At 50.6% G+C, this 25,564-nt stretch overlaps 1 protein-coding gene across 1 annotated transcript in view; it reads right to left on the bottom strand.

Moving 5' to 3' along the window:
- Positions 1-25,564, bottom strand: part of BTBD9 (BTB domain containing 9) — a 79,344-nt gene that overhangs the window by 11,149 nt on the left and 42,631 nt on the right. Inside the window, exons 7-8 of the mRNA XM_066595299.1 lie at positions 19,740-19,849; positions 18,175-18,364 (exon numbers count right to left, since the gene is read on the bottom strand). Of these exons, the coding sequence (XP_066451396.1) occupies positions 18,175-18,364; positions 19,740-19,849 (300 nt within the window). The remainder of the gene's footprint in view (positions 1-18,174; positions 18,365-19,739; positions 19,850-25,564) is intronic.

The raw sequence follows: 25,564 nt of genomic DNA on the forward strand, positions 1-25,564 counted from the left end.
CAGCTTCATCAGGAACTCGTTCAGCGAGAATCGTTCAGTCTTGAACGATTTCTGTATCCCACCGCTACCCCCAGTCAGCGGAAGGTCGCTTCACAACGGCACAGCCCTTTTATCAGTTCCCCCAAACAGCTGATGCGCCAACTTGTATTGGAATAGATGTGCAGGAAGGACCACTAAACTGCGTGAGGTGCGACCGCCGCCTTGTATAACACGGGCGCCGCCTGCATCGCTGCCACCTCCCACAACACTGAAGTAACGAGACCTTTGTAGGAGCACAAATACCAGATTGGGTGACAAATCCTACAGGCACCTCCGAAGGGGGAAGCGGAGCACCTGTCCTGGGAGGGCTTCACAGCACCGCCTAAAACACTTATCACCCATCATATCAGCGTCATCAAAACCATCAACACCTCCAATCACAATGCTCTGTCCTACAACACCGTCACCACCAATCACAGCCACCACCATCTCCAACACCACCACCTACAACACCGTCACCACCAATCACAGCCACCGCCATCTCCAACACCACCACCTACAACACCGTCACCACCAATCACAGCCACCGCCATCTCCAACACCACCTACAACAACGTCACCACCAATCACAGCCACTGCCATCTCCAACACCACCACCTACAACACCGTCACCACCAATCACAGCCACTGCCATCTCCAACACCACCACCTACAACACCGTCACCACCAATCACAGCCACTGCCATCTCCAACACCACCACCTACAACACCGTCACCACCAATCACAGCCACTGCCATCTGCAACACCACCACCTACAACACCGTCACCACCAATCACAGCCACTGCCATCTCCAGCACCACCACCTATAACACCGTCACCACCAATCACAGCCACTGCCATCTCCAGCACCACCACCTACAACACCGTCACCACCAATCACAGCCACCGCCATCTCCAACACCACCACCTACAACACCGTCACCACCAATCACAGCCACTGCCATCTCCAACACCACCACCTACAACACTGTCACCACCAATCACAGCCACTGCCATCTCCAACACCACCACCTACAACACCGTCACCACCAATCACAGCCACTGCCATCTACAACACCACCACCTACAACACCGTCACCACCAATCACAGCCACTGCCATCTACAACACCACCACCTACAACACCGTCACCACCAATCACAGCCACTGCCATCTCCAGCACCACCACCTACAACACCGTTACCACCAATCACAGCCACTGCCATCTCCAGCACCACCACCTACAACACCGTCACCACCAATCACAGCCACAGCCACCGCCATCTCCAGCACCACCACCTATAACACCGTCACCACCAATCACAGCCACTGCCATCTCTAACACCACCACCTATAACACCGTCACCACCAATCACAGCCACTGCCATCTCCAACACCACCACCTACAACACCGTCACCACCAATCACAGCCACCGCCATCTCCAGCACCACCACCTACAACACCGTCACCACCAATCACAGCCACCACCATCTCCAGCACCACCACCTACAACACCGTCACCACCAATCACAGCCACTGCCATCTCAAACACCACCACCTACAACACCGTCACCACCAATCACAGCCACTGCCATCTCCAACACCACCTACAACACCGTCACCACCAATCACAGCCACTGCCATCTACAACACCACCACCTACAACACCGTCACCACCAATCACAGCCACTGCCATCTCCAACACCACCACCTACAACACCGTCACCACCAATCACAGCCACTGCCATCTCCAACACCACCACCTACAACACCGTCACCACCAATCACAGCCACTGCCATCTCCAACACCACCACCTACAACACCGTCACCACCAATCACAGCCACTGCCATCTCCAACACCACCACCTACAACACCGTCACCACCAATCACAGCCACTGCCATCTCCAACACCACCACCTACAACACCGTCACCACCAATCACAGCCACTGCCATCTCCAACACCACCACCTACAACACCGTCACCACCAATCACAGCCACTGCCATCTCCAACACCACCACCTACAACACCGTCACCACCAATCACAGCCACTGCCATCTCCAACACCACCACCTACAACACCGTCACCACCAATCACAGCCACTGCCATCTACAACACCACCACCTACAACACCGTCACCACCAATCACAGCCACTGCCATCTCCAACACCACCACCTACAACACCGTCACCACCAATCACAGCCACTGCCATCTACAACACCACCACCTACAACACCGTCACCACCAATCACAGCCACTGCCATCTCCAACACCACCACCTACAACACCGTCACCACCAATCACAGCCACTGCCATCTACAACACCACCACCTACAACACCGTCACCACCAATCACAGCCACTGCCATCTCCAACACCACCACCTACAACACCGTCACCACCAATCACAGCCACTGCCATCTACAACACCACCACCTACAACACCGTCACCACCAATCACAGCCACTGCCATCTCCAGCACCACCACCTACAACACCGTCACCAGCTCCTATAACAAGTCACTGGTCAGACCACACATGGAACATTGCGGACAGTTTTGGGGACCGGTACTCAAGAAAGACATATCAGAGCTTGAGTGGGTACAAAGGCTAAAGTAATAAATGGGCGGACTACAATACCCAGAGAGGTGATCAAAATTGGGGTTATTTAGTTTAGAAAAAAACACATCTGAGGGGCGACCTAATAACTATGTATAATATATCAGGGGACAATACAGAGATCTCTCCCATCATCTATTATACCCGGGACTGTAACAAGGGGGTGCTCTAATAACTATGTATAATATATCAGGGGTCAGTACAGAGATCTATACCATCATCTATTGTACCCAGGACTGTAACAAGGGGGCGCTCTATAACTATGTATAAATATATATCAGGGGACAATACGGAGATCTCTCCCATCATCTATTTATACCCAGGACTGTAACAAGGGGGCGCTCTAATAACTATGGATAATATATCAGAGGACAATACAGAGATCTCTCCCATCATCAATTATACCCAGGACTGTAACAAGGGGGCGCTCTAATAACTATGTATAAATATATCAGGGGACAATACAGAGATCTCTCCCATCATCTATTATACCCAGGACTGTAACAAGGGGGCGCTCTATAACTATGTATAAATATATATCAGGGGACAATACGGAGATCTCTCCCATCATCTATTTATACCCAGGACTGTAACAAGGGGGCGCTCTAATAACTATGTATAATATATCAGGGGTCAGTACAGAGATCTCTCCCATCATCTATTATACCCAGGACTGTAACAAGGGGGCGCTCTAATAACTATGTATAGATATATCAGGGGGACAATACAGAGATCTCTCCCATCATCTATTATACCCAGGACTGTAACAAGGGGGCGCTCTAATAACTATGTATAAATATATCAGGGGACAATACAGAGATCTCTCCCATCATCTATTATACCCAGGACTGTAACAAGGGGGCGCTCTAATAACTATGTATAAATATATCAGGGGACAATACAGAGATCTCTCCCATCATCTATTATACCCAGGACTGTAACAAGGGGGCGCCCTCTACGTCTAGAGGAAAGAAGGTTTCTACACCGACATAGAAGGTGGTTCTTTACAGTAAGAGCAGTGAGACTGTGGAACTTTCTGCCTGGGGACGTGGTGATGGAGACCCTCAGTAAAAGAGTACAAGAGTGGGCCGGACAACTTTCTTGAGCGATACAATATTACATGTTATATCACTGATTACTCAGAAGGGTCGGTGATCCGGGGATTATTCTGATTGCCAGATTGGAGTCAGGAAGGAATTTTTTTTCCCCTGAATGAAAGAAAATTGTCTTCTACCTTATTGGGTTTTTTTTTTGCCTTCCTCTGGATCAACATTGGGGGGTAATGGGCTGAACTGGATGGAACTTTTTTGACCTTACAGACTGTTAATATTATGTTATGCATCACAGTCTATAATACTGCCACCATCTATCACACCGCTATCTCCATTAACACCGTCGCCTCCTATAATACCGCCATCTGTAATATTACTGTCACCACCATCTCCAGTAATACTCTCACTTGCTATAACAACGCCACCGCCAACAACACCGCCATCTGCAGCACAGACACCTCCTATCACACAGCCATCACCACCACCACCACAACCTACAACACTGCCAACACCTATGACGCCGCCACCCTGATACCTCCAATAATACTGGCACTGGTCTGACTATAGTACTTTGAGTCAAAGTCCTGAACTGGGACCGTGTGATGTCACTACTATATACATCCAGGCAGTCAGGCCCCATTAATGTATACAGGACCGTGTGATGTCACTACTATATACATCCAGGCAGTCAGGCCCCATTAGTGAATACAGGACCGTGTGATGTCACTACTATATACATCCAGGCAGTCAGGCCCCATTAGTGTATACAGGACCGTGTGATGTCACTACTATATACATCCTGTAGTCAGGCCCCATTAGTGTATACAGGACCGTGTGATGTCACCACTATATACATCCAGGCAGTCAGGCCCCATTAATGTATACAGGACCGTGTGATGTTACCACTATATACATCCAGGCAGTCAGGTCCCATTAGTGTATACAGGACTGTGTGATGTCACTACTATATACATCCAGGCAGTCAGGTCCCATTAGTGTATACAGGACCGTGTGATGTCACTAGTATATACATCCAGGCAGTCAGGTCCCATTAGTGTATACAGGACCGTGTGATGTCACTACTATATACATCCGGGGAGTCAGGTCCCATTAGTGTATACGGGACTGTGTGATGTCACTGCTACACGTATTCCATTAGTGTATACACATCTGTAACCCCGCGCTGCCCGATGATGCTCTGTGACATCCCCCCTCCCCGGTAATCATGTCTCTCATCCTGTCAGCGACTATCAGCTGTTGACTGACGTCTTCCAAACTTTGCGCCAGTAACAAGGCATGAAGGCGAGGACGGGATAATATGCAAATGACAATGTGGCTAATTACTCTTGTCGATGGGATTCCTTTGATCATCGGATCCACCGTGCGGCTTCAGACTCGGATCTTCAAAGGGAAAGATGGCGGGGATGAAATCAGCAGATGCGCAACGCGCCAGTTGGGCTTCAGAAGTTGGTTGAGGACGCAGATTCGCATCGCATGATTAGAAGGAAGCCGCTGGTCTGACCGCGCTGGCGAGATCGCTGCCAAGTAGCATTAAAGCCGCTTTGTAAACCGCTCAGCCCGGGCTCTGATCACACATTAGAGGCGGCAGCGGCGTGGGGGCCGCGTCGGCGACCGGGGATCTCCACCAACGGTGACAAGACGCCAGGAGATTCCTTAGGGGTCTTCAGTATTTCTTAGCAGACATGCGGGCCAGGTGCGAGGAAAAACGTGGCGCAAATGTGACAAAGAAATAAAAACGGGCAAGATTTACAGATATCGGACCTCTTATCAAAAACATCTAAGTGTGCGACACGACTCTTAAAAAGCGGCAAAAACTGTACAAAATGCATCCAAACGATCAAAACGGCGCATAATGCGGATTTTGACTCGAACTCAAGTGCGCACCCGAGCGGATTTCAGAAGATGCAGCGCTAACCCTTGAAGTCTTCGGCTGTCAGCGCACTCCTTCACCCAGCGACCTCCAAGTCAGCGCCAAACCACTGGTCAGCTGATGTGGAAGCGCCATCACATGGCCAGCGGCGCTGCGTTTAGTACAGGCCGCCAGCTTACAGGGAAGGAGTGCGCCGACCGCCGAAGACTTCGCAGGGGAGCGCTGCATCTTCTGAAATGCTCTGCGGGTGTCAGATGTGGAAGAGCTGACAGGGTAGTTTGACTAGGAGGTCTTGCTCGGGTCAGGTTTGGTGTCTAAAACCTTAGAGTCAGGAAACGGTCAAACGTCTGGACAGGCACCTCTGCTCCGGTAAAGTCTGGTAAAAGATCTAGGACAGGGGGGCTACCAGACAGTATCCCGAGGGGCAGTTTAGACTAAGCCAGCCGTACTGGTGCTCCGTCTAAGGCCTCCTTCCCACGAACGGATTTCCGCCGCGTAATTCGCGGCGAAAATCCGCTGCGTTGCACGCAGCTATTAGGTTCTATTGAACCTAATAGCTCCATGCTCACGATGCGTAATTCCACCGCGGAATTACGCACCGCGATTTCTCCCGTCCTCACCCGCAGCATGCTCTATTTTCTGCGGGTGAGGACGGGCTGTACGCACTGACGGCTTCCATTGCAGTCAATGGAAGCCGTCCATTCACGCTATCTCCCGCTGTAACCAGCGGGAGATAGCGTGAAAAAACGCTTTCCCGCCCACCGCCGAGCGTCATATGACGCCAAATGACGCGGTCCGGCCGCGTCACGTGACACGGCTGGTGACGCGAGAGCGGTGGGCGGTGACGAGCGGTGACGAGCGGTGACGCGGCGGTGGTGGGCGGGGAAGCGATTTCACGCTATCTCCCGCAGGTAAGTATAGGGGCTCTGGGGGGCGCCGTGACGGGCTTCACAGCGGAATATTACGCTGCGGAGCCCGTCACGCTCGTGGGAAGGAGGCCTAATTGTCTGTCTACTTGTGTGTGTCCACAAATATTTGTTTATTGTTTAAATGTCCACGAGTAGATCCCTCCGTCTGAGGGTAGATTGATAAACTGTGTAGCGACAGAAATGCTAGAGACTCTAGGGCGGGGCATACTGTGTCCGGCGTCTGAGGAGACTTCTATAATCATAAATCTGGCAGCCATGATTGAAATTGAAAGGCAGCAAACAATGTACCAAGGTTAATTCTTACACCCTCCAGGAAAGTGTGAAAGGGGTGGAGAGTCAAGTTATCATTGATTAATCAAGCAATCTTTCTGTGTGTCCTATCTGTCTTTTATATAAAGTTAGTGTGCTTGTCTGTTGTGTAGAGCTAATCCTGAGTTGTTATATAGGAATAGTTTGTTTGTTGGTCATATAGAATTAGTATCAGTAACTGTAGGAAGGGATTGTTAGCAATGAGAATGCATTGGCTGGGTTATAGCCAAGATAATGCACCGTACACAGCGGCGCGCTGTGGGTTTGGACTTTATAGGTTGGGTTGCATTATTGGATCCCTTCTAGTAAAAGACAGACTACTAAACTGTGTTGCTTTCGAATTGTTAAACGTTGATAATAGCATAGAAGTATAGGCTTGTGCCCGTAAGTGTGTTTGGAGAAAGGAAAAAAAAGAGCTGCTAACTACATTTAAAAAGAGGAAGTGGAACTCTCAATAGAAGCGGAACAATTATTGTGCTGTTACATTTGTTAGTTATTTAACTAATATTGGATGTTGAAACTACTAGTATGTCTTGTTATGGAATCTAATCCTTCAGACAAATACATCCGTCATACAAATGTAAAAAGTTGTATGCCACGCACATCCTGAGGGGGCTCTTAAGAATACAGACTGCGTAGCCCACCAAATCCCAATACACCGTGCCCACAAGAAAATACGTCTATGTTTGCCAAGTCCCCAATAGGTGTTTAGTCCCCAATTCAATTGTAACCACCACTGTGACAGAAGTTACAACATAATCTATGTGATTTATGCATTAGACGTTAGAATTTCTCTAAGTGTCAGAAAAGAGGAAGTGAAGGTGGGCTGCAATGGCGTCTGTATTAATATACAAAGACACCAGCTTAGTGAATAGAGAGAATTGCAGTACATTACCAATCAGATGGAGATGTCCGGCATCTAAGACTGCATCTGCCCGGTCGCCGGAAGTCTGGGACAACAACTGTCTACTGTTGTAGAAGTAAAAATTAGCCACGTACTCCCGTTATCTCCCTTATAATCCTGTCGCTGGGCTGTCACATGAGTAAGAGACCTAAAAAGAGGAAGTTACTTGCCCTGTAGTCCCAGCACAAGTAACGTATATTCACAGACAATATAGAATAAATAAACTACAGGGAGAAAGAGAGACGGTAGAGAAGCCAAGGAATAGGAAACAAGCAGGTAACGATAAGGCCAGGTATCCACAGGAGGAACGGGGCAGATTGACCCGTAATTTGTAAAATGTAAATTGTGTGGTGCATAAGACTTTATCTTTATTGAGTTGTGATGTGTACCCAAGGACCGCTAACATTGAATGAGAGAATAAGGAAGTAAGTGATTAGCCACACTCAGAGGGGTGGAGCTTGATGATGCAAGAACACATCCCTTATCCAAGGAGGGGGTAAGAATCATAGATAGCCAGAAGGAAAAGTTTTGTTTTTTCTCCTGTCCCAAACTCAGCTTTCCACGGTTCCTGACAAATTATGGGACACCTGCAAGACAGGCATAGGGAAATTGAATGTATCGACCATGATAATATATACGAGACCCAGATACACACCCCTGGGTCAAGCAGTATCCCCCTAGATAAAAAAAAAAAAAAAAAAAGGGTGAAGGGTCAGCCACACATGTTAGGTGCTGTGTGCTGATGCTTTGGAAAAAACTGCCAACCGGCCACAATTTCACTGTTAATTTCTCTTGCAGAAGGCTGTAAGGCCTGGAGGCCTCCAAAGACTACCAAGTTCTGCAGGCCATACCCGTTGCCAAATTCCGCACCTTTCTGGACCTTGTTTCATACTGCCACCTATACGACAGTATTGACACAAAAGCACGGAGGACAACCACAGCCATGAGGGTGGATCCAGTGACTTGAGGAGCTCCCTCATCTGCTTTTGCGGTGGCAGCAGTACAGGCAATGGTTGACAAATCTTCTAAGATGGTATTGGACTACCCCCTAGTGGTCCACACCCCAAATGACACCCAGAACATGCTCATGCAAGTGCAACCCAAGCACTTATCTCTGGCCTATTAGATCCGACTACAATGTGCTCTTTCCATGCCTCCCCCAATATTGCTCTGAGCTTCCCAATGTTGTAATACCTTGGATCCGGCTACTCTTCTTTTAATCAGGTATTCCTGGGGGAAGGGGAGGCATAGGTGATTTGAGTATGGCGGATCAGCTATTTTTTAAATAGCATTATTGTAGTGATGTACACACTGTTAATGATGCATATTTTGAGTTTTCTTTTGTAGATGGTATCAGGGTGAGGATTGATGATCCCGAACCAGATATGCAGAGGTGACACAACAAGATGTCCTAAACGCAGAAGCTCTGCCTCCGCATGTCTCAGGGCAAGAAGCGGAACCGGAGGCCCTCACTGGGGCGTGTGGAGTGGTAGAAGGTAAGTCGGCAACTTTTTACACTGACTCCTGGAATGCATTTGGCATAGCTCATGATTATGGCCCAATATGGAAGGCCAGACAGCTTGTTATCTCAGTAGGACAGCCAATTAAGAATGGTGCAGCGGTGCAGAGTCTCATGGAAACCCTACTACCACTACCTGGCAATGGAGAATCCACACCGATTTCTACAACGGAGAAGCGAGAGATGACACCCTCGCCGACAACACAGCAAAGGCAGCGGCCCTCAAGCCGTGGAAGAAAGAAGAATAGATACTGACAGCATGAGTCAGTGATAAGACTTTGGACTTTGATAAGACTTTGGACTTTGATAAAAACTTTGGACTTTGATATGTCAAGGACTTTACAGTTACAAGTCAACGAGGAAAGAAAGCAGATGGGCTAAAATACGGGAGCGACAGCACAGGACGGCGTATGGCGAACAGTCAACAGAACTTGCCTACAGAGGTCCCTGTTCCCCCATGATGGCCCAACTGGTACCCAGAATCAAAAGCAGCGATGATGGCGACACTGAACAAGAATGGGTGACACCTGGGTTCTCTGTAGCTGCTGCATCATTTGTCCAGTTAGCATGATCTTTGCCATGTGCGAGTCCGGACAGAAGTAAGGTGGCCATATAACACTTGCCTTGACCACTCTACCCATTTCAGAGATTGCCAATTTGACCACATTCAGCTCACACCTGTTGGGGAGTATGAACATGTGCTTGTTGTTGCTCGAGTCTTTCTCAGGTTGGAGGCCCACCCTGATACTAAGGTAAATGAGCAGATAACCACACAGAAATTCATGAATGAGGTAATCTGCAGATATGGGGTACCAGAAGTGATTGAGTCGAACAAAGGTACACACTTCACAGGTGAAATAATGCAACACATCATGTCTGTTTTGGGGTATATTCCAGGCTTTTCACACACCCTACCATCCACGGAGTAGGGGGAAAGTAGATACGAAAGGCAATAGAGAAAATGGGTAAATTTTGAATTGAGTGTCTTTCATTAGTTGTTCTTTTTCCCAGGAGGGTACATGCCACAGAAGCTGAATTTGGGGAATGATTTTCTTGTTAATTTCGTCATATGCCTCTCCAAAGGAATTGTTAGTAATGCATTCTGCAGTCTCTGCTTTCCTCCCAGGTCCTACAGATGAGTGTCACAATCTAAAACCAGGTGACAGGGTCTATGTGGAAAAGTTTAAGAGAGAAACCCTGTTTGAATGTCCCTACCAGATGTTGTTCACCACCCCAACTGCAGTCAAGCTCAAAGGAAAGCCCACTTGGACCCACATGTTGGCGTTGAAAAAAAACTAATGATCCTGATATCCTTTACATGCTATAATGTGGTACAATTCCTCTAACACACACCTTTGACTACTGTACACTAGCCCCCTGTTTCAGAACAAATTAATACAATCAAATGTGCAATATGAAGAGTACACTGAGGGTGAGAATCCAACACCGCATCGTGCTAAGAGAGACGTTGACGCTCCAGGTGGTAACTTTGACCCACATGTACACATAGATGTAATAGGAGTGCCAAGGGGGGAGCGAGATTAATTTAATTCTAGAGATCAGGTTAAAGCAGGTTTTGATTCCTCATTTGCTTTTGTCACTGTTAATAATAATGTAGATTGGATGAATTATATCTCTTACAATCAGCAGAGGTTTGTAAACTACACCAGGGATGCTTTGCAAGGGTTAGCTAACCAGTTAGGGCCCACTGCATCCATGGCGTTCCAAAATAGAGTGGCCGTGGATATGATTTTCGCAGAAAGAGGTGGGGTATGTAATTTCCTGTACGTGTATTCTCCCTTTAATGTGACCAATGTTTCCCTTGTTTGAAAAAGATGAAGAGCCAGTTCCGATAATGCCAACCAGGTACGTTACCAGAAGAATGGAGAAATGTACCAGTACTGCGCCTGCCTCAGTCTCATAAGATGGACTGTCAGTGGACTTCCCATTTGCCTAGGGAAAGTGCAGAAGACCTTAGGTTCCGGCGAGGGCACACCCTGTGGGGTGGTAACTCGTACAGATAGAGGGTATGGATGCCCGGAAATAAGCCCAGGGAATCCATGGCCTCCTTCTGAGGTGAGGTAGGGATCCCTCCCCTTTTAGGAGTAGGGACTTACGGGCAGTGGGAAAACCCTGACGCAAGGGTGAGGGGAACTGGACGTGTTCACCATTAGGACTATCTCCAGGAGGGACATTGGTGTGGGTGAAGATTAGGGAGTCCCACGCCGTGCGTACCTGTGCACACTACTAGTATGTACTTCTAGTACAGCACATTAGAGCGAGAAGAGAGGCTCCTGGTGATAGTTTTGATCTACACGTATACATTGACATCATAGGATAGCCAAGGGGGGTACCTGACAAGTTTTAAAAATTAGAGACCAAGTTAAAACTAGATTCGAGTCCATTTTCCCGATCATTAGGGTAAATAAATGTTGACTGGATTAATTATGTTTATTATAATTAACAGCGGTTTATAAATTATACTAGAGACGCCTTATAGGGACTAGTCGACCAATAGAACCTACCTCGACTACGACTTTTCAAAATAGAATGGCACTAGGTACGATTTTAGCCAAAAAAGGGGAGTGTCTGTAAGATGATAGGGGAGACTTGTACCTACATTCCAGACAAAACGAAACCCACAGGTAAAAACACAGTTGCCATTAAGAGGCTGACCGCACTAACTAATAAGAGCTAACCTTAGTCTGTTTTCCTCAGTTAGGTACCTAACAGGAGAAGGAAAAAATATAGAAAAATAAGTTTTAAAACATTGTGTATTCAGAACACTGTGATAGGTTTTCGCTAAGATTTTGCTTTATTTTATCTGCAGTGCACTCTGCTCATGCCATGCAACATGCCGGTGTTACAACGCCCCTGGTCCTGTTACCTTGCCGCCTCTGGAAAAGGGAAGTGGGAATAATCAGCTTGTAGCTCTTTCCTTCCAGACTAATATATATGATAATGCACTTACTAATAAGACAGGGGTTCAGTCATATTGATCAGTTATTAGATAGTCCTGACTTTGCACTCTTGTTGATGAATCGAGGTAACGTCAAGAAGGCGGGGTTCTATACAAGTTATGCAGTTTTTTTACCTGAATTAGTGAAAGTCGCACCTCTCCTAACCTGATTATATTTGTCACCTTTATAGTCATTCTAATTTCTGTTTGTCGTTGCATACAGTGTATTCCGACCCTGATGACTGCCTGGTCCACCTGTCCCACTACGACGTCCAACAAAAAGCCCACTGTCAGCGCAACCGTCGTCATCATGGATCCAGAATGTGATGATGTCGAACCATCCTATACCCCCATGGCAGTAGTAGGCCCAGTCGTCTACAAAACAATGCGAGTCTAGGGTCAGCGGTGGGGGATTGGGGTGGGATGGAGCAGGGCGAGTTTAGTGAAACAGATAGTTTCAAGGGGGGTCTGTGGTGGAAGTCCAGTATTCCTATATTTTGGGCCTTGGCAGTAGACAGTTATCAATTTAACATTCTGTATACATACTTCTATCTTGCTACAAATATAGTTCATGACAGTTGTGCAATAAGTACTTCCTATATATGAAATATCTGTTTTATAAACTCTGCTGACAAAGATGGAATTTAGCAATTTAGCCCGTAACCAACATGTATAAATATATTTGACTGTCCAGCTGCATGCACTAATACGGAACTAGGAATCAGACATGGACAACCGCAGAAATTTCCCCAGCGACTTTACTGGAAACGTATGCAAATAACATGGGAGGTTTGTGCAATTTATAGTTCATGATGTAACATCCAATCATATCGAAGGAACCCCACGTGGCTCCAAGACAACCCACTCATTTCATCCACCACCTGATGGCCAATCACAGATGACCGGAGGATGGAAGAATTGCAAGATGCTTATCCAATAATTAAACAATACGTTGTATCTATGTAATCTTTGACCTGCCCAGATGGGCGGATTTGTTAAACTCTTAAAATAGGCTACACGCCGATCATTAAAGTTAGAATTGAGGAAGCTATGCATGCTGAACCTCGTGTCAGTTTGGGAACTTCTTATGCGCATTATCAATTCAGAATTAATATGGAGGGCTGTAAACATTCCAAATTGAGTAAGGCGTGGTTCCAAAAGGAAGGTTCCACGACATTTCCGCTGTAGACATCCGGCTGCTCTGGCGCCCCGTGTAAACGTACCGTAAGGGCGAGCTCACATGCAGCGGATTTGGCGCAGATATTCCTCTACGTAAATACGTACGTTCAATTCTGCCCCATTAGTGCGGATGTTGATGATTTTAACGACGATTGCAACCTTTGCGCAAAATCTGTACCAATAGGGGAATATGGCGCAGATTTTGGCGCTCACAGCGCGGTCACACTTAGCAGCTTTTGACGTGGATCCGGAACGGAGTTCACCCTTTCATATTAAGGGCTCATGCCCACGGCCGTGTTTTCACCGTGTTACACGCATGCGTTGCACGGGCGGGTGATGCGCGGTGAATGGAGTCAATAGACTTTACCTGATCCGTGAGCACCGGCGTTTGGACCCTGCGTATCGATATCTGACGCCATTTCCTGCGGTATGGATACCCACGAGGCTCGGACCGCTGCCTATAGGTACCATTCCGAAACGTCCTTCAGGCTCACGGCGTCTGTTAACGAAAAGCTTTGCATACGCAAAACGGTTTATGCGCAGCAACCGCAGTGATTGGCCGATCTGGGGCTGAATGTCGTCCCGTGAAACGTCAGGGTTACGCTTTGTGTTGTTTTAGTCTGCGTGAGGCGAGAGGTAAAGCTCTACGGGGAACGGCGCGTTTAACAGCCATGAATGTTTATTCTGCGTAAGCCTCGCCGCGGCCAAGACCCTGCCAGTCACCGCCATGAATATTCAGGAAACCGGAATCTACAGAAGGACCAATGGCCGCAGTGCGATCGCTAATCCTCCACAATGTATTCAGAATGAGTGCGGGTCCGCGGAGAGTCCACAAGGGGGCGCCACTGACATGAGTAACCCGCCCATGAGAAGACACTACTGTGGGGGTATAATGACAGGACCCAGAACTGGGGGAGGAAGGGGGGGGGGGGGTGAAGACTCTAGTACCCTGTTGTACCGCCTCTAGCTTGGGTACAAGATGTGATGCGGGCGGGCATGGAGGCTCTAGTACCCTGTTGTACCGCCTCTAGCTTGGATACAAGATGTGATCTGGGTGGGCATGGAGGCTCCAGTACCCTGTTGTACCGCCTCTAGCTTGGATACAAGATGGGATACGGCCGGGCATGGAGGCTCTAGTACCCTGTTGTACCGCCTCTAGCTTGGAAACAAGATGTGATACAGGTGGGCATGGAGGCATACCGGTTCTGTATGGGATCCTGCACCGTGTCGCTCCACATTTGCTGTAACTGAGCCTCTAGATCTTATAAACCCCTAGGCTGTTGTAGTTGGTGTCCCAGATGGTCCCATGATGTTCTATCAGTGATAAATCTGCTGACCGGGCAGCCACGGAAGTGTGACAATGTTGTGGGGGCTTCCTGTGACCCCCTTGTGTGTACGGCCGGGCATTATCCTGCTGGAAGCGGCCATGAGAGGAACACATGTGGCTGCAGGACGTCCTGAACACATCGCTGAGCTGTCATTGTCCCTCCTACCACTACTAGGGGGGACCGACTGTCGTATGCGATGGCCCCCCAGACCATCACACCAGCAGGGGGCAGTGTGCCGCTCCACAGCAAAGGAAGCATTGAGGTCTACAGACACGAATACAGCGTCGTCAGCGCCCAAACTACACCTGGATCCATCGCTGAAGACAACCCGGTTCCTCCGTAGCGTCCAGTTTCATCATTCACAACATCACTGCAGACAGAGGAGACGGTGGGGGTCAGAGGCCGTACATGTAATGGGGGCGCGAGATGAAGTGTCCTTCAGCCAAGTGCCTGGAAATGATTCTTACAGACACAGGGGTGTAGCGATGGCACCCCGTTTCTGGATGGCGGTCAAGGAAACAGCCGGGGCTGCTGGTGCTTGTTTGACGACCAGACACTCCTCTCTACTGGTGGTCTGTAGGGGGCATCCTGAGCCCGGTCACCTTGTGTGCCCTCACACATCCACTGGTCCCAACACCCCCTAACAGTCTGGTCAGACGCTCCTCTCTACTGGTGGTCTGTAGGGGGCATCCTGAGCTCGGTCACCTTGTGTGCCCTCACACATCCACTGGTCCCAACACCCCCTAACAGTCTGGTCAGACGCTCCTCTCTACTGGTGGTCTGTAGGGGGCATCCTGAGCCCGGTCACCTTGTGTGCCCTCACACATCCACTGGTCCCAACACCCCCTAACAGTCTGGTCAGAACGGCCTGTTGGGGGACAATTCATGGATACGACCATTCAGCTTCTCACATCCCAATAATGCGCCCCTCTCAGACTCTGGTAACGGGGTGAAATCCCTTCTCTGCATCGTAGAGGCGTCTTGTGGCCAACAAGCTCCACACAAGCGGAAGAAGAGGTCACCACACACAAGGAGCCTCCGAGAGCCTCTTATAGGCCAAGGGGGGAACCACTTCTGGGGCCTCAGGGGACAAGACCGTTCACGGATTGGTTGCTAGGGGCAACAAAGTCGGTTTTCCTTTCAGACTGTTTTGATAAATGAGGACCGATCATTCGTGATGTGAGCGGCTCACTGTACAGCGCAAATTCGAACGATCAGTCATGTGATCTACCTCCGGTGAGCAGAAGACAAGGAGGCTCCACTAATTAGGAGTTTTATTATTTTTGGTCCCTGAAGATTTTTCCACCGTGGTCCACAATGTTTTCGACAACCATCTGCTAATCCAGAATATTTGACAGTCCGGCATGGATGGCGTCCGCCGGTCCGGGAGGCAGTGGAAACTTACCGAATATAAAGTAATAAACTGAAAGTGATAAAGAGAAAGAAATTGGAATCTTCTCCTGTAAGATGAGGCCGTGCGGCCCCCGGGGACATCACTCTATAGAAGCGGGGGGGGCGCGGACCGCCACAGAGCAAGCCGGGCCAAGTCAAGCAGAACCTATCCATATGCATCAGGAGGGAGCAGAGCCGAGCGCCCGCACACCATGTTTACGCCACGGCCGACTAATGAGACCGCCAATTAATGTCAATTACACTGGCACTGACTGCCGAGCGGAGAAGCCTATAGAGGGAGATATATATAACAGAGTACAGATAACGCAGCAGATGTGACCGGCAGTCCTATGTAACTCCACAGGTAATGGTGTAGATGTGACCGGCAGTCCTGTGTAACTCCACAGATCACACAGTGATAACTTTCTGAAGACAGATAACATAGTAGATGTCAGCTGCAGTCCTATGTAGCACCACAGATAATGTAGTAGATGTGACCTGCAGTCCTATGTAATACCACAAACAACACAGTGATAACGGAGTACAGATAATGTAGTAGATGTGACCTGCAGTCCTATGTAACACCAAGGATAACACAGTGATAACGGAGTACAGATAATGTAGTAGATGTGACCTGCAGTCCTATGTAACACCACAAACAACACAGTGATAACAGAGTACAGATAATGTAGTAGATGTGACCTGCAGTCCTATGTAACACCACAAACACAGTGATAACAGAGTACAGATAATGTAGTAGATGTGACCTGCAGTCCTATGTAACCCCACAGATCACACAGTGATAACTCTCTAAGTACAGATAATGTAGTAGATGTGACCTGCAGTCCTATGTAACACCAGATAACACAGTGATAACTGTAATGGCTATAACCGGCAGTCCTATGTAATTAACACGCTTCACGTCATAATGATTTGCGCTGACGGCCTCGGCTCTGCTACACCCGGAGGCACAGGTCCGGTGTAGGTGGGGGTCGCTGCGAGGCTGCTGCCATTATCTGCGGGAGAAGCGGAGACGCTCCACACGTTGGGCTATAAAGTACGAGTGCGATATAAATCCCGCTATTTACATTCATTACAATCGCGCTTTTATCACCGGAGACGCGGCGAGTGAAGCTGAGAGAAGCGCGTTTTATGTGGCCACTTATCCCGGGCAGAAGCTTCCTCTAAGTGTTTGATGCCGGAGAGCTGCGCTCCTAAATTGTGCGCTGCCGCTCGGCTGAGGATAATGGACGCGTCCGGCACTAAATCTCAGACAAAAGGAGTTTTTCGAAATGCCGTAACCTTTCCTTGCTGGTGCGGCAGATGTGCGCAATGACTGAGTCACATGACCGGCGCTCATCAGCCCGGAGATTATACAGGTTACTATACCTTTATTACGTTACAGGGGACCACAGGCCGTGCGTGCAGACGGAATGTACAGTGTATAACGTCAGAGACCGAGATGCTCTGCAGCAGCAGACAGTGATGAGATACTCTGCAGTTCTAAGACCACAGCAGCAGACACTGAGGAGACGCTCTGCAGTTCTAAGACCACAGCAGCAGACAATGAGATGCTCTGCAGTTGTTACTATAGTAGCAGCCACCTAGGAGACGCTCTGCAGTTCGGTGACCACAGCAGCAAACAGCGATGAGATGTTCTGCAATTCTAAGACCACAGCAGCAGATAACGATGAGATGCTCTGCAGCTCTGTGTCCACAGCAGCAGTTGATGAGATGCTCTGCAGTTGTTACTATAGCAGCAGACTGCGATAAAAAGCTCTGCCGTTCGGTGACCACAGCAGCAGCCGGCAATGAGATGCTCTGCAGTTCTGTGACCACAGCAATTGACAGCGATGAGATGCTCTGCAATTCTGTTACTATAGTAGTGGACATCCGTGTAATATTCTGCACGACTCTTATTATGCGATGCTCTGCAGCTCCTACCTGATAGAGCTGATCATGTATGGTAGAGTCAGCTGGACGACAATAGCGATGAGATGCTCTGCAGTTCTGTTACTATAGTAGACATCAGTGTAATACTCTGCACTATGCAATGTTCTGCAGCTCCTACCTGATAGAGCTGATCATGTATGGCTGTGCCAGCTGCACCACGATGGCTCCGCTCCCCAGCTGGTGGCAGGTGTACCCCGAGTCCCAGTCGTAGTTCTTCGTGTCTCCGTTCAGCAGGGCGTTGCGGCTGCGGCTCACGCCCTCGATGACGCTGGCACATTCTGCGATGGTGGCGACATTCTCTGTGGGGACTGGAAGACATAGAGGTCATTAACACATGATATGGGGGCATCGGCGTCCACCGCGGGGAGGGAGGAGCCCAAATATAACCAACAGGGAACTAATGATCCCACGGCGCCCCCTGCAGTCCGGCACTCCATACATTGTAGCAACTTGTTGCCGTTTCCGCTAAAACTATTTCTTGTACCAACAAACGTATCAGGTCCCGGATTTGCTGGTCATGTGACAACTAAGCTCCAGGGCACGCGGGGAGTGATGCATCATGGGACAGGACTGCTGCCTACATCCCGTAAACGCCATGGCCCCCCCCCCCTGCGCTCTCCTCAATGTCACATCTCCATTACGCCTGCTGTAACAAGCGGCGATCCGTCCCGGGACGCGGCGTCTGCGTAAATTACACTTTAATTAGTTTCTGACTTGAAATCAATCATGTAATTAGTCAGCGGGCCGAGAGCCGTCGGGGCGAGGGAGTTCTCTCCGGCACGTCCGGCTGTGAGGATTACGTGCGCGGGCGAACCAGAGGGGTGGCCAGAGCTCTTATGGGATCACGGGGCGGCAGAGGTCACATGACCGCCGGGGGGGGGAGAACAAACCATACAGCTTCCAAAGCTAAGCAATAGTCAAAAGGAAAATGGCAATTCCCCAATATAGCGGAAAGCCAGAGCCTGCGGGAGGAAGCTGCCATCACAGCAGCCTGCACTCATAGGTCAGCTTTTCTGTCCGTCCCCCATGCTTTTCACTGCCGCTCAGCTGTGTTCGGTGGGACATTTATATGTACATTTGTATACAGGATTACAGGTGCACAAAGTCATAATTTAGGGTGCAGGCCACAATTTGTCACTTTTCGTCTTTTTGCGCCAGCCTCAGATTCTTTCTTTAAAGTGGGTGGGGTTAAAAAAGAGGCGTGGCCATGTGGGGGAGGTCAGATTTGGTATAACGTAGGCCAGAAGCCGCCTTAAATCATAGCTAAAGCTTAGGCCGGCTGCAAACCAGACGTTTGTCGCTCCAACGCCACAGCGAAAGTCAAGTGAATGAGCCCCACTGCCTGCTGTTTAACTACAGTGCCAACAGAGTGCGCAAGACGAGGCCACAGAGGGAGCGCGCGGGGGCCACAGAGGGAGCGCGCGGGGGCCACAGAGGGAGCGCGCGGGGGCCACAGAGGGAGCGCGCGGGGGCCACAGAGGGAGCGCGCGGGGGCCACAGAGGGAGCGCGCGGGGGCCACAGAGGGAGCGCGCGGGGGCCACAGAGGGAGCGCGCGGGGGCCACAGAGGGAGCGCGCGGGGGCCACAGAGGGAGCGCGCGGGGGCCACAGAGGGAGCGCGCGGGGGCCACAGAGGGAGCGCGCGGGGGCCACAGAGGGAGCGCGCAGGGCTGATATTTCTTACCCATTAGGCCCTGCTCCAGGGTGAAGTTCTTGTGGGTGAAGGTGCACTCGAAGGCCACCAGGTGGAAGACCTTGTTGACGGTGTTGTGGGTTCCAACGATCCGGATGTATCTGGAGGAGACAATACAGAAGTGCTGACAGTCAGCGCAGCCGTACATTAACCCTTACATCAGATACCAGGGGATGCCCGCCACACTGCCATCACCGGGGGACGCCTGCCACACTGCCATCCGTCTGCCATGATCAGTGGGACAACTGAGGAGCTACTTCTTAAAGGGGAAGTGCAGCCGTGACTGGAGTATACAGAAGGATGTTAAAGGGATTGATGAAGTTTGGCTCCGAGTCGGGCGGAGGGCCGTGCTGGACTTTTCCTGCCCGCAAGATGAAGAGGGACAACTCTCTGCCTATACACAGAGGAGGAGAGGGCTGTCACCCTGCGGGCGGGTAGACGGCGGCACGGCCCACCTCTGTGACTCGGCCCTCAGCTCTTAGTCAAACATCATCAACCTGGTGACAGAATCCCCTTAATGCTCTGCCACATATCCCCCACAATACACCACAGCGGCGGGTCGTGGTGAAATGGAGTTTTGAATGCAGCTCTGGGTGTGACAGGAGTAGAATCGCGGTCAAACAATAATAAATTTGATACATTATTTCGGTTCTTTAGAACTTTTTGAAAAAGTTATGTCACAGCCCGCCCCACCTCTTCTGAGGACCCGACATCAAGCTGTAAATTAGTCCTGGACAAAAGACGAGACGCAGAAGAGCAATAGGCCGGTGACAGTAGGTGACCCCGAGATCTCCCATGGCCTCCCTCCCACCCCCTCCTGCCTTCCTCTGTGCCCCTCGCTCACTGATCCCCCTTCTATAACCCTTGTACAGTATGCCCTCAGGTAGAGGTGGGCACCGGGCACAGCGCCACTCTCAGTCACCTCTGTTCGCCTTCCTCCAGATTTTTTTTAGGACAATTTATGGGGTCTGCAGACGGTGGTTGTGACTCCGGAGGCCGCGGATATATCTCATGACACGGACATTCACCTCCGCCATATATTACAGCACCCACAACCTTGGACAAGCGACCGGACGGCGGCGGGAGGATTGGGCAGCGTGGCAAGGAACAAACATGAAAGAAAGATGGCTGCACTGTCACTGACCTGTCCGCTAGCAGCAAAACACGTCACCGGCCTGCGGCGCGTCCCCGAAAATCAACCCCATCGCGGGTAATCTAGTGTTACGTCGTTATTTTTTTCCTGGGAAAGCCGGCAGCTTCCACAAGGGTTGTCACCCAGCTTTCCTGAAGCCCCGACCAACATCTCTGCCAACTTATGTAGCGATAACAGGAGCGCCGGATGTAACGCTGAACGGATATTCCACCCCTGTTTTTCTCAGTCCCTCTTCATGGCGTTCACCCTGCAGAATAATCAGGTTATATTGCCAATAAATATCAGCCGGTGGCTGAGCCTCATAGGCCACCGTACATGGCAGACCCCGAGGCCATCATCAAGCCTCTGGGTTCCATGGGGACCCCCTAAATCGCATTTCAGGGGTCCGATGGGTGACAGAAGCAATCCTCTTACCCTGCCAGCCTTTTACATGCTGCTGCCGCATTGACCGTGGCATGTACAGGGTTAAACCACGGGGATCTGAGGTTTCTCTGGTCCCCGCTGTTAGAGCAGGTGCCAAGCAGTCATCAGACGGCCGAGCCCCCGTCCTACCGGCACCGGAGAGCCGTACGGTTATTCCAATGCCGGCGCCACATCAGAATAAAGCACATTAGTGACCGCTGTCAACAGACGTATGGGCGGTCACTAGGGGGCGCTAACATTGTTTCCTACACAAACACTACGAAAAAAATCATTTTCCTTGTCCCCGGTCTAGTTTTGTATTACTTCGGTCACACGTAATCGTCAGGTGCTTTTAGGGAGTCATAACTTTAGTATTCTGCCAACGGAGCCGGCATTCTGGCTGACCGTATATCCTACGCAGCATATCGTCACACCCGACCGCGGCAGACCGTAAACAAATGCGTCATTACACAAGGCACAAGTATCTGTTTGTTTTTACATAGACTGACAAGAAAAGCGATGCAGATACTTTGTCTGATCGTCTCCTGCAAACAGAAGGTATACTTCAGATTTCCAGGTGGCTCCAGACTTGCCATAACAGATGCATGTGCCGCTCACAACAACACCTTGGTTTACAGTCTGTCAGGACGGTGTGAGATGCAGGCGAGGATATAGAGGAGGCTGAAGTACCGGCTGGTGGAAAAACAGAATGATGACCCCCCAAAATTTCTAGATTTTAGGTGGAAATGCAAGCAATACCCCCGGACCCCGAGGGTTACAGGTGGAGGCGAGCCCTAATCTGATGAAGTGTCTGCGCCACTATTACAATAAATGAATATTCCGCCGCGCTCTGTACAATTATATGCATAGATCTCACTGAGGAAATAAGACTAAATATCGCCGAATTAACACCGACCGTGCTGGTGGTTGGGCTGGAGCGACAGTGCCACCAAGGGGCCGCAGTTGGGTATTGACGAGTGCCAGCTCCGTCATCAATAATTCAGCAGAGCGGCTGCAGGAAGCGTCCCCGGTTGGGATGTTTTAGCACTTCACCAGGCAGCATGTAAACATTTATTATTGAACAGCGCAGAATGTTCCAGTAAAAGTAAAAGCCCCCCCCCCCCCGCATATAATGGCGAATATTACAATTATACAACGGCGATCGCCCCGTGCCGGTCGTTGGCAATGACGTTACGATTTACTTGCCCACATTTAGCGCTACTTGGTGGTATTTACAGCGCAAGTAAAGGTGACGACCAATTCGTCATATACTCGCAACTCCCGGGTGCCGAACCACGTTGTCAGCGGAGGGAAGTGCAGGATCGGGCTCTTATCCCATCTCCCCCTCCTTAAAGGGGTTTTCTTACTTTTTTCTGTTGATGACCCATCCTCAGGGCAGCTCATCAATAGATGATTGGCAGGGGTTAGCGGCTCGGGATCGCCGCCGCAGCTGGCACTGTGCACAGCGCAGAATGGGATCGCACTGATCGTGGCGCAGTGGCCCGGGTTGGTATTGCATTGAATCAATAGGAGCTGCATCTGCAATACCAACTTGTGCTGCTGTGTCCCGGGCAGCGTGAGCCGCTCCTGCGCTGTCCGTAGGGACAATGGCACCGGGAATCTGCTGATCGGTGGGGACCCCAAGCGGCAGATCTCCGAAGATCATCTATTAATGACCGGTCGTAACTTCATCAATGGGTTCAACGCCTTGAATACCCAATTAGTAACCTGCGGCCTCGTTAGATGGTGCGCTTGTAGGATCGCTTCTCACAGCCCTGCGGCCACAAGAAAGGGTTGTTTTGTGTGAACTTCTGCAGACTAAAAATGCTCTATAAAATCACAGTATCTTCTGAACGGCAGCTCTAGACTCTGGTAGCCCTCATAGCCCAGACGAGGGCTCCGGCAGCCCCCAGAGCCCCGACGAGGGCTCCGGCAGCCCCCAGAGCCCCGACGAGGGCTCCGGCAACCCCCAGAGCCCCGACGAGGGCTCCGGCAACCCCCAGAGCCCCGACGAGGGCTCCGGCAACCCCCAGAGCCCCGACGAGGGCTCCGGCAACCCCCAGAGCCCCGACGAGGGCTCCGGCAACCCCCAGAGCCCCGACGAGGGCTCCGGCAACCCCCAGAGCCCCGACGAGGGCTCCGGCAACCCCCAGAGCCCCGACGAGGGCTCCGGCAACCCCCAGAGCCCCGACGAGGGCTCCGGCAACCCCCAGAGCCCCGACGAGGGCTCCGGCAACCCCCAGAGCCCAGACGAGGGCTCCGGCAACCCCCAGAGCCCAGACGAGGGCTCCGGCAACCCCCAGAGCCCAGACGAGGGCTCCGGCAACCCCCAGAGCCCAGACGAGGGCTCCGGCAACCCCCAGAGCCCAGACGAGGGCTCCGGCAACCCCCAGAGCCCAGACGAGGGCTCCGGCAACCCCCAGAGCCCAGACGAGGGCTCCGGCAACCCCCAGAGCCCAGACGAGGGCTCCGGCAACCCCCAGAGCCCAGACGAGGGCTCCGGCAACCCCCAGAGCCCAGACGAGGGCTCCAGCAACCCCCAGAGCCCAGACGAGGGCTCCAGCAACCCCCAGAGCCCAGACGAGGGCTCCAGCAACCCCCAGAGCCCAGACGAGGGCTCCAGTAACCCCCAGAACCCCGATGAGGGCTCCAGTAACCCCTAGAACCATGGCGAGGACTCCAGTAACCCCCAGAGCCCAGACGAGGGCTCCAGTAACCCAAGACCCCTGACGAGTACTCAAGTAACTCCCAGTTCCCTAAGAGGCCACCACATTGGCCAAACATATTGGTTGGGGAGGTCTTTTAGCTCAACCCCCTTTAGTTGTGGGGGCTGTTGTGACTACTGAGGGGTTGGGATAACACACATTGTGGGGAATTAATCATTGTAAAACTAGAGCAAAAAAAAAAAGGCACAAAAATGTTGATACTTTTTAAATGTACACATCTCTCGAGATAATTTGGCTAGGTTTATCAGGGAGGGGTATGGCCACTCCAACAGACTTCAGTGTACCTCTCCATACATTAGGAGCATCTGAGAGGACCATATTAAAAACATCATATGAAGCCCCCAATGTTTAACATTAGACAGAAGGAGGACTCTGCTTTAACTACAAGGGGGCAAAACCTCCGGTGGTGTGCAAGACTGGGCTTGTGCGTCCCGGCTGCAGAGCGGTCCGCCGTACAGCAGGTCCTCGCTGGTTTCTAAGTTTGGACGTGAGCTCCTAGACTTCGTACAGTTTAGTTCAGGTCTGTTCTCGGGGTACGTAGTGTTGCGCCACTTCCATCTTTAGAAACATGGCTGAAAACACCAGATTAGATCTTCAAAGAAGCAATTTGAAGAATTTCTCGGAGACCAGAATCTGTGAAAAACCACATTTTTTCCCATCTGTAAACACATTTTTCACTCAGCATCCCCTCCTTCACATCGATGGAGGAGATAACGGCTCTAACCGCGATGGCTCAGACGCGCTACGCCTCTCATTGTAGTCCAACTACATTGTGCCAGCTTCATTACAACAGCAGCTGGACACACGGCCGGCGTCCCGGCCTCCGACCGCAGCCCCTCCGCCGCTCTCCTGCAGGATAATGACTGTCATCACGGCCCCTCCGCCCTCAGAAACAAATCAGTAGTGAAGTAAGTAACATCAGTTACAATGAGATCGGCTAATGGCAGCTTCAGATTCGGCGTCCAGTGTGCGTCCGAGTCCATTATGCCTCCTAGCGCACCCCGCATCCGTCTGCTGATAGCAGAATCTCCAGGACAAGAGATGACGGAGCAGTCGGCCATCGCCTCCACAAAGGAGTCCAACCGAATAATGATAGCTTAGACGTCTTCACCGACCAATGGGGAGGCTGCGAATGCCCTGCAACGCAATGTTAACAGATGTGTCCTTCACCGAAGACGCGACCAGCTGAGAGTCACCAAATTGTGCGCTCAGCGGGCACCGCACCGCTCAGAGGCAAAAGGAAGCCGCTCGGTATTCCTGAGACCAACAAGATCAGCTCCAAACACAGCAAGAGCTGCAGCTCACTGCCGGAGGTACCGCAGCATCGCGTGCTGGAAATGCACAGCGCAATAGTCCCCTAAGGCCACATGGCTACATTTGTACATACGGGAAGGCAGACGGTCGGTGCCCGATTGTCTTTTCAGTGGTTTAAAGATCAGAAAAAAAGGAACGCTTTGCTACATCTGTAACCGTACATTCAGTCCAGACTACACACGTTCTGTTTGTATGTTACTTCCGCGTTCTTGTGGGTTTCC

Source organism: Eleutherodactylus coqui, chromosome 3 (genome assembly GCF_035609145.1).
Source record: "Eleutherodactylus coqui strain aEleCoq1 chromosome 3, aEleCoq1.hap1, whole genome shotgun sequence".
Taxonomy (NCBI): Eukaryota; Metazoa; Chordata; class Amphibia; order Anura; family Eleutherodactylidae; genus Eleutherodactylus; species Eleutherodactylus coqui.